The 10,314-nt window shown below is 41.4% G+C and overlaps 1 protein-coding gene across 1 annotated transcript; it reads left to right on the top strand.

Annotated features, from left to right (window-relative positions):
• Nucleotides 1-2,384: 2,384 nt before the first annotated feature.
• CNR1 (cannabinoid receptor 1) lies at nucleotides 2,385-3,803 on the top strand. The gene is made up of 2 exons (XM_069488523.1): nucleotides 2,385-2,470; nucleotides 2,546-3,803. The coding sequence occupies exons 1-2, from the start codon at nucleotides 2,385-2,387 to the stop codon at nucleotides 3,801-3,803; spliced, it is 1,344 nt and encodes a 447-aa protein (XP_069344624.1).
• Nucleotides 3,804-10,314: the final 6,511 nt, after the last annotated feature.

Here is a 10,314-nt window from a genome sequence, read left to right as displayed (position 1 = left end):
AAAGAGCCATAGTACTAAGTAATGATAACAATATTTATTGAAGAACAGATGCAAACACAGAGAAATATTACAAAATTGAGTAAGTGTCATTAAGTACTCTTTTTGGGCATTCTGGGAGCCCCAGAGAGGGTACTTCATCCCCATGAGAAGCAGGAAGATACCGTAAGTCATGACATCGAACTGATGGGGAGAAGTTGCCCAGGCAGAGGGAGAGAAAGAGTGTTTGAGCAGAGGAGTATAAAGGGCAGTGGGAGCAAAGGCATCAAGGTGAAAGCAATGTTTGGTGTGTTTATGGAACTGGGATCCGTCTCGTACAGCCCAGGTGGTAAGGCTGGGATGGCGAGAGGCGGGTTGAAGACATACGTAGGGGCTGGATCACAGAAGGCTTTTTATGGGACTTCATCCTGTAGGTGTGTTGGTGGGAGGTGGAAAGCTTTCCTGCTTGGGCAGAGCAGAATGTGGAGAGGGTTGGGGAGGACAGCGAGGGTCAGAATTGGAAAGGCACTCGGCCGGGCGGGAACATGGAGGCGAAGACAAGAGCTGCATGTGTGTCTGGAGAGCATGGGCCTGAATGGGAAACTGCCTGAAAGTTTGTGTTTGTCCTTGAGAGCAAAGAGGGGGACATAGGGGAGTCACTTACTCAACCATACGTTTGTGAAGATCGCTCCAGCAGCTGGTGGCAAGTGACCAAAAGGGAATAGGACCGGAGAAAGACAAGAATACTGGTGAGGAGGCAGGTGCCCTAATTCTGATGAGCAGTGGTGGGAGCCTGGACCTGGAGGTGGCAGGGGATGGGAAGGTGGCCGCACTCAGTGCTTTATGCCTGTTCCAAATTACTCTTTTAAAAAATCATGACACTTAAGATACTAATTTTACAATCTTTTCTTTGTGTTCTGTCCCACCCACGCTAATGCTACCTATTCTTGGCATAAACATCCTTTCCTTGGGGAAGCCTCCCTCCTCCTAGCCTGGATGCTCCCACAGCCTCCTGTGTCTCCAGTCTTAGCTGCCCCCATGCTTTCTCCTAATTACGGGTCAGCTGCCTGTCTTCCCTGCTAGACCAGATACTTCATGCGGGCAGGGACTCTCTTGATGCTGTCGAGACACTAGTGTCTAGTACAGTGCCTGGCACATAGTGGGTGCTCCATAATTTGTTACATGACTAATACATTGATAAGCAAATTATTAATTCAGATAGGTAGGATCTCTGTATTCTAGTGGAAGGACCCAACACTTTTTAATTTGTCCCAAGGTAATGACTATCTTCCACCTCCCCCATACAGTGTGCTATGTTAGGAATAACAAACAACAATCAATAATGGTTTTTATGATTATTTTGTTATAGGTATCACTCTGTACTTCTAATTTTTGTTAATAAACTAAAGAGATGAATAGCTCTATTTTAAACAGACATTTATAAACAGTAAGATCAGTTCTCTGACCCTTCAAATTTGGGCTTGGTTGTTTGCATGGAAATTTGGGATGCCATTGGGCCTGTCTCCTTTCACCTGGCAGGCTGTGTCCCCACCCTGGTCGTTGTGGCCAATGCTATCAGGAAGCAGCCTCCATCTTCACTCCTTCCCAGTAGTGAAGATCTTAGTCTTCCCCTAAGCCTCAGTGCAAGTGTGGCCTTTGTGACCATTTGTTTTGGTTGGTGTGGACATTTTAGAAGTTCGTCTCAGCTACAGCTCAGGCCACACCTCCCCTTTTCTGGGTGGAGAAACTTGCCTGGTGGAGCAGACCTTCCGTCCCTGGTCTGGAGCTGCCTCTTGTTCCCACCAGCCTCTTCCTCCTTTGCAGACGCAGACCACACGATGCAGCACCTGATTCTGCATGGTCTCGTTCTTCAGTTGTCTTTTACATTTGGTCTTGTCTGCCTGACAAGGTAAAGCCTTCAAGAGCAGGGGCCACGCAATACATCAGCTCTCCCAGCACCCCCTGGCATTAACATGCTGTGTATATGTGACAATAGAAGCCAAGGCGGTTGGTAAACACTTCCTGACACAGCTGTGATATATACATCGCCCCCAAGTCCCCCCTGGAGGTCCATACAGGACTCATGCAGTGACTTCAATCCAGAGAGTGTGAATAATGAAAGAATTGTATGTTTCTGGTATGTGCCACTCCATCCCCCAACTCTGGGGTGCTTTTCTCTGAGTGACTGACTCATTTTGTTGACTGAATCTGACAAGGACTTGACCTTTGTCCAGGAATGAATTACCGTGATGGTACATGTTTGCAGTGTTTACAGTGTGTTTCTTTGTTGTTATCATTCTCCTGGTTTTCTTACCATTCAGCTTATTTGTTTTCCCTTCTATTAGGATTTCCTCCTGCGGGTCTCTTTCTCAGTCATTTTGAGTTTGGCCTAATTGAAGACTGAGGTTATGAAGTCGATCCTAGACGGCCTTGCAGATACTACCTTCCGCACCATCACCACAGACCTCCTCTACGTGGGCTCGAATGACATTCAGTACGAAGACATCAAAGGTGACATGGCATCCAAATTAGGCTACTTCCCACAGAAATTTCCTTTAACTTCCTTTAGGGGAAGTCCCTTCCAAGAAAAGATGACTGCCGGAGACAACCCCCAGTTGGTCCCAGCAGACCAGGTGAACATTACAGAATTTTACAACAAGTCTCTCTCATCCTACAAGGAGAATGAGGAGAACATCCAGTGCGGGGAGAACTTCATGGACATGGAGTGCTTCATGATCCTGAACCCCAGCCAGCAGCTGGCCATCGCCGTACTGTCCCTCACGCTGGGCACCTTCACGGTTCTGGAGAACTTGCTGGTGCTCTGCGTCATCCTCCACTCCCGCAGCCTCCGCTGCAGGCCTTCCTACCACTTCATCGGCAGCCTGGCAGTGGCAGACCTCCTGGGGAGCGTCATCTTTGTCTATAGCTTCGTTGACTTCCATGTGTTCCACCGCAAAGACAGCCACAACGTGTTTCTGTTCAAACTGGGCGGGGTCACAGCCTCCTTCACTGCCTCCGTGGGCAGCCTGTTTCTCACGGCCATCGACAGGTACATATCTATTCACAGGCCCCTGGCCTATAAGAGGATCGTCACCAGGCCCAAAGCCGTGGTGGCATTTTGCCTGATGTGGACCATAGCCATCGTGATCGCTGTGCTGCCTCTCCTGGGCTGGAACTGCAAGAAACTGAAATCCGTTTGCTCAGACATTTTCCCACTCATTGATGAAACCTACCTGATGTTCTGGATCGGGGTCACCAGCGTGCTGCTGCTGTTCATCGTGTATGCGTACATGTACATTCTTTGGAAGGCCCACAGCCATGCCGTCCGCATGATTCAGCGTGGCACACAGAAGAGCATCATCATCCACACGTCCGAGGATGGCAAGGTACAGGTGACCCGGCCGGACCAAGCCCGCATGGACATTAGGTTGGCCAAGACCCTGGTCCTGATCCTGGTGGTGTTGATCATCTGCTGGGGCCCTCTGCTTGCCATCATGGTGTACGACGTCTTTGGGAAGATGAACAAGCTCATTAAGACGGTGTTTGCATTCTGCTGTATGCTCTGCCTGCTGAACTCCACCGTGAACCCCATCATCTATGCTCTGAGGAGCAAGGACCTGAGACATGCTTTCCGGAGCATGTTCCCCTCATGTGAAGGCACCGCACAGCCTCTGGATAACAGCATGGGGGACTCGGACTGCCTGCACAAACATGCAAACAACGCAGCCAGCGTTCACAGGGCTGCGGAGAGCTGCATCAAGAGCACGGTCAAGATCGCCAAGGTAACCATGTCTGTGTCCACAGACACGTCTGCTGAGGCTCTGTGAGCCTGACGCCTCCCTGGCAGCACAGGAAAAGAAATCCTTTTTTTTTTTTTTTTTCCTTAACGCTCAAGATCTAGAAGAGTCTGTTGTCTCATCGGTTATATTTTTTTAAGTTTACCATGCTCAGTGAAAAGGTGATTGTCACCATGATCATTTATCAGTTCGCTAACGTTTTAATAGTTTAGGTACTCAAACTCCATTCTCCAGGGGTTTACCGTGAAGAAAGCCTGTTGCTTAAGTGACTGAACGGTCCTTCAAAGTCTCAGTGAAATAGGAGGGAAACCTTTGGCTACACAATTTGAAGTGTAAGTACCCATCGAAAAATATCATCAAATGAGTAATGCCTTTGTAACCACAGCTTTCATTATAATGTGAAATGTATTTGTCCATAGTATCAGAGATGTCCATTTTTACAACAGTGATAGTACTAAGTAGAGATATTTTGTAAAATGTGTTGTGTCCTGTGAGATGTGTATCAGTGTTTATATTATGTTATTTATATTTGTCTAATTCAGTAAAACTGAAAGGTAGACTTTTATGAGAACAATGGAACACACAAGCAGTGGATATATGCCAGTGAGACTCCTTTTTTTTATATTATTGCCCATGATATAACTTTAGAAACTTTACTATTTCTTCAGATATCTCTATTTGACACTGAAATAACCATAAAGATTTATTTTTCTGTTAATACGACAAGAAGAATTTGAAGACTTCAAAGCATTGAGCAGAATTCATTGCCATTTACAAATTTATTAGTCCTGCATTTTCATAGGAGGACATTTATTATCTTCTGGACTATAGCTGTTCTGTTGAGTAATGGATTACAATCAGAATGGAAGAGAGAGAGCATATTGACTTTTTTTGGGTGACATCTCTGACTTTCTTTAGTCTTTAGCTATTACTGGATCTCTTAAGACAGCATGTGTCAATCTTAATGTATATTGTTACCACTGTGCAGTTGCTGTTTACTTGAAGAATATTGTATTCTTATATTCCAGGTTTAAGTAGATTTCATGCCTGGGTGGCCAAACAACAGTCTTCTGTGTTTTTTGTTTTTTTTTTTTTTTGTTTTTTTTTATTGAAAAGTATTGTCTGGATCAGTAAAATTATACTGTGTGTGAATGTGAATATAAATGTGTGTATGTGTGTATTTCTATCCTGTAACCGTTACAGCAATGTCATACAGTGAGAAAACTGTGACCAAGTGTAAACTGTTTCACTTGCTGCACTCTTGCACATGAATTCAGTTTCTAAAATTGAGTTCTCCCAGAAATCTTGTTGATAGGAATAGTGACTATAACCATTCAGAAAATTCCCACCCCCAACCCTCCTTAAGAGATTGGGTCAAGTATTACTAAATCGATCTTTAGGTATTACATAAGACCGATGTTTAGCAAGGAATAATCAGTGACAGACATTCCAAAAAAAAAAAAAAGGCTTGTATTTATAATGTGATTGGGAAATGAGAGTGTTTTGGTTTCTGAGCACCCAATATTGATCAAATCCATGGAGATATAAGTCGGTAAAGGGAAGATAGTTCTACAAAACAAAACAAAACAAAACAAGAAAACAAATGGTAACATTTTTCAGTTGTACGTGTAGGTAATGCCATCCCAGTTTAAGCAGTACTGTGCACATCATGATAAAGTGGGACTGCCACACCTGGACCATGTGGCTAAAAAGGCCAAATCAGACAGTGGATGAGACAGAAAAGGGCAGCAAAGAGCTGACACACTTGGGATTGGGGCCTCAAAAACATGCTGCTGCTGTGCTTCACCCAGATGCCCTTGGTGGCAGCCTGGTGCTCGGCTTTGTCTGGGTGGGTTTGGGCTAAGGAATAGACTTCTCTGCTCGTGGCCAGCAAGATACGCTAAAGCATGAAGATGACGTGCTCTCTTTCTTGTTATGACCCCGTCTCAGTACCCCTTACTGATGCCATGGGTGCTCAGAGTTGGGCCCTTTTCCAGTAAGGAATGATATTGCTGAAGAAGCCACTTGACCCTGACAAATTTTACCTACAATCTCTTCTCCTCATACAGATAAATCATGACTCCAACAAGGCCCCGAGGCTACATAGCATGAAGTGAAGTGGAGAGCTAGCATCTGTCTGGTGATTTCTAGCTCTCAAAATACCCAAGGAGCCTGATGGGGCAGTGCCCCTTTTGCAGTTTATGGTCTAAGGCAGAGTGAGGCCTGTGGACCAAGTGGAGGTGCTGTCAATCGGCCGTCCATCCGTACAGCCTGAATCTGCCCGCTGGTTCCCCCATTTTACCTCGCTGGGATATGCAGATGAGGGCTCAGGGTGCTAGAGATTAATAAGATCTCTTTAGAAGGAAAGATTATTATTTATGAAAAAACTCACCAGGGTCTAGTTTCCATTTAAGAATTGCCAGTCTTTGTCCTGCATCACCTGAATATTAATCCGCCCATCTCAGATCTCACCAGGCAGTACCAACTCTCTTCTCACAGCTATGAAGAACTAGTGGAGATGAAATTCTTGTTGTAGGTAGAAAAATTTCAGGATTCATTTTTGAAACTGTATTTGTGCATATGCAATGTAGATTTTGTAGTGTGTTGTGCTTTCAAGATCTAAATCATATATAATCAATTAAGGGACAATGGGGCTGACAGCACTAAACTTGGTGCTTATTGATATTCCAAGAAATACCTGTGAAATATCATCGTGTATGTGTCGTATTACCTTCATTTAAAAATGTTTCAAATTAGTTGGATTCCCTTTGACATTTTTCATATCATTTCCTAACCGAAGTGACTAAAATCTTCTCTTCAATTAATGTACTCATCCGGATGAACATTCGTTAGTATTCATTAGTTAGCCCCATAATTAGCTCCATTAATTTAAATATGATTTAAATTTAAATAAGTTTTATAAGGTCTGACATCTGAGGCATCTACTTTCCTCTGAGGATAACATGTTTGTCCTGACCATGCATTTTGCCATCACACATGTCTTTGTAAAGGGCCAAATTCCCAACCTGCTCAGTTTCTTCAGAGTAATGATAAATCAGTCCTAGACTAACAGTTTCATTCAGACAAGGAGGGCTGTTTCTCCAAGAACCTCTAATTTTTTATTACATATGAAATATATGTAAAAGAAATATGGATCTGGGAGATGCTGCAGACATCTGCCTACACTTGAGATGATTCCCAAGTCTGCCCTTGAGTAAGGACTATCTGGTATTAAATGTTAAGGAATTTTTGCGGCCTAAACCCACTCGGCAGGAAATATACCCAACCACCAGATAAGAATTAGGCCCTGGATGAGTAGCACTCTAGTTACTGTCCTGTTGATTAATTTCTGCCATTCCATGTCCATAAAAGAGACCACCAATATCATGCACAAAATTGGATTTCTCATACTCTAGCTGTACATTTGTATGATATTTTACAATCTCCTAAATGCTGGACAGTGGCTATTAACAATTGTCTTGCACTGGCCTTCTGATGAAATGTTAACAATGCCTACTGTAATATAGACAACACATTCTATCTACTGATTTGGGCTGAATGTATGTAAATAGGTTTTCAAAAAGTCAGATGTTTAAGCAGTGGCCTATTAATCAGTAGTTTTCAGATAGGAGAGTTTCTTTACATTGCTGTGGCATTCTAAAAGCTATCTTCATGTAAACTTACTATACTAGGCCTACTGGGGATCAGATTCCCCAAGAAAGGAAACCTTTTCTTGTAATAATATGAATCAAGATACCAGATTATCTGGATTCTTATTTCTAGTGTTTCAAGTGGAAAACAACTCTTTATTGTCTGTAAATCTAACGTGGAAAACAACTCTTTATTGTCTGTAAATCTAACCTTATTACTTTTCCTCTTAGAAGCATATTGTATTGTTAGATGTTTGTTGAGCTGGTAACATCGTTGCAGCCACTGCAATATCTTCGTTAGTGATATGTATAATACTTTGTATACAAGTACTGGTAAGATTGTTATTAAATGTAGCTTCAGTCATTAAATTACTATAGCGAAGTAGTACTTCTGTAATATTTACAATGTATTAAGCCCATAGTATATTTTATTTCAATGATGTAATTAAACTGTTATTTATTCAAAGAGAAAACATCTCATCATGTCTATTGTCCAAAGTTACCTGGAATAAATAAAAATTCTAGATTATCATGAAGAACATGAAACGCCTGTGAATTCTGCCTTATTTCACATTCTGATGGTAAAAACTAGGGATTTAATTTCTAAAGGATTGATGAACAACTGATTTGTTCCTCAAAAAGCACTTATGACTTTATTTGAATATTGGGGACAGAATGATTACTACACTCATTTTTAACATAGAAAAAACACACAAAAAACCATCATTTATACAATGAAGTCGAACAGGCTACCACACCTTTTGAAGGCCTTATTTCATTAAAGATTTTAATGATTTTGCAGTAAATTAAAACAAATGCACTATTCACATGTATAAATTAAATTGGGACATAGTAAAACATAAATCTGAAGAGTTTATAAACATCATCTATTCTGAACCACATAAAAGAGATAAATGCTTTTCAACATAGTTTGTAAAAACTTACATAATTTCTATTTGAGCAATAAGAGAAAATACCTTTAAAATTTTATAATGAAGTAAAAAAAAACCATTACAATGAAATTTAAATATAATTCCTGTCTGAAATAAAGTACATTTGCAGTCAATTTTGAAAGAAGGTTTTAAAATTTTTAAATAATGAATTGGCCAATATTTGAAAATAGATTATATTCAAATATTGACAATAGATTATCTTTGTTTTTTAATAACTATAATCAAAATTGATCATTCTGCCTCTTTTAGTAAACACTGTGGCTAGCTGTATAAGCTGAGTGTTCCTAACAAAAAGCAAAAGATATGTATTCCTAGCTCTTAAATTTTATACTAGGACATGATGGGAGAAAGATGTTTATTTCAGTGTCTTTTTTTTTTTTTTTTTTCTTTTTCTGAGACAGAGTCTCACTCTGTGGCCCAGGCAACCTCAAACTCCTGGGCTCAAGCAATCCTCCTGCCTCAGCCTCCCAAGTAGATGGGACTACAGGCAGGCACCAACACACCTGGCTAATTTTTTCTATTTTTAGTAGAGATTGGTGGGGGGGGTGTCTTGCTCTTGCTCAGGCTGGTCTCGAACCCTTGACCTCAAGCAATCCTCCTGCCTTGGCCTCCCAGAGTGCTAGGATTACAGACGTGAGCCACCATGCCCAGCTCAGTATCTTCATATAGCATTTTAAAACTCAAAAACTGATCCCAAATCAATGATTGGCATTGCCATCTATATTGAAATGTACATTGTGAATGATATAGAAACAAAACCAATTAAGATATACAGAAACTCCAGTTTTCCCCATAGATAGCTCCAACTGGAAAATTTCCATTCTCACTTCTAGAATATTCTATGGTAAAAGTTTTTCTTGGATTGAAGGTGATACATGTGAAGTTCTTTGCTCCATATCAGATTATAGAAAGTGAACAATCCACATCACTATTGTTCCTCAATTCCCTGTCCCTGGAATGCTAATAAGGGATATTTGGAGTGTCTCTGTCTGGTTAGCTGAGGAGGTGATGAACACATGGAGCGGGTGGGCCTCCTAACATTTCAGAAGTGCAGGTCATTGGGCTGCTGTCTTAACCACTTCAAAAGTTTCTGGGTAAGATTAAGTAATGAATATGTAGGGTTGTAAGATGCATAGTTTCCTGTGACATATCCAAAGGAAAAGAGAATGATGAGAAGAAACTGGCCAATGGGAAGAGTGATTGAAATACTACAGTTGCAGTCTTTGGGAGGAGAATGAGACACTGCAACTCTCAAGTATTAACCGCAGCACCTCACTCCCGTTGCACGTGCTCAAATATTTGTGGAGCAAACAAATGATTTTTCTCTTAACACTAAGAAATCGATGACTAATGCAGAACTTCGGGTGTTTATTTTACTAATAATAATAGAATTCTTTACATCTTTGGGTAAGCTTGATCCATTTGAAAAGTGTTCATGTGTTCCTTACTGAGTACACAGTCTTTGTGGCTAACATCAGAGTCATGACAAATGTCAAAGATGGCCAACTTTGACTGACAGAGGCGGCTATTGTGCTGGAAAGAACCCTAGAGGAGGAATTAGTGGACCTGGGATGGGTTCTGGATCACTCACTTTCTAGCTGTATGGACTTGGACAAGCCACAACCTCTGATTTGGGTTTCTCATCTTTAAAGTGCCAGTTCTGAAAATAGCAGTAGCATCAAATGATATAAAATGTTGTGAAGAGCTTTGACAACTGTAAAGTCCTATACCAATATAATGTATTAGAATTAATTTATGTTGAAATAATTCATTTCACCTTAGTTATTCAGTTAATGTCTTCACCAGTTTTTTTTTTTTTTTTTTTTTTTTTGAGACAGAGTCTCACTCTGTTGCCCTGGCTAGAGTGCCATGGTGTCAGTCTACCTCACAGCAACCTCTAACTCCTGGGCTCAAGTGATCCTTCTGCCTCAACCTCCT

The sequence above is a fragment of the Eulemur rufifrons genome, chromosome 15 (genome assembly GCF_041146395.1).
Source record: "Eulemur rufifrons isolate Redbay chromosome 15, OSU_ERuf_1, whole genome shotgun sequence".
In the NCBI taxonomy this organism is placed as follows: Eukaryota; Metazoa; Chordata; class Mammalia; order Primates; family Lemuridae; genus Eulemur; species Eulemur rufifrons.
Note: the sequence above shows the minus strand (reverse complement) of the source record. Positions and strands in the feature narration are given on the sequence as shown.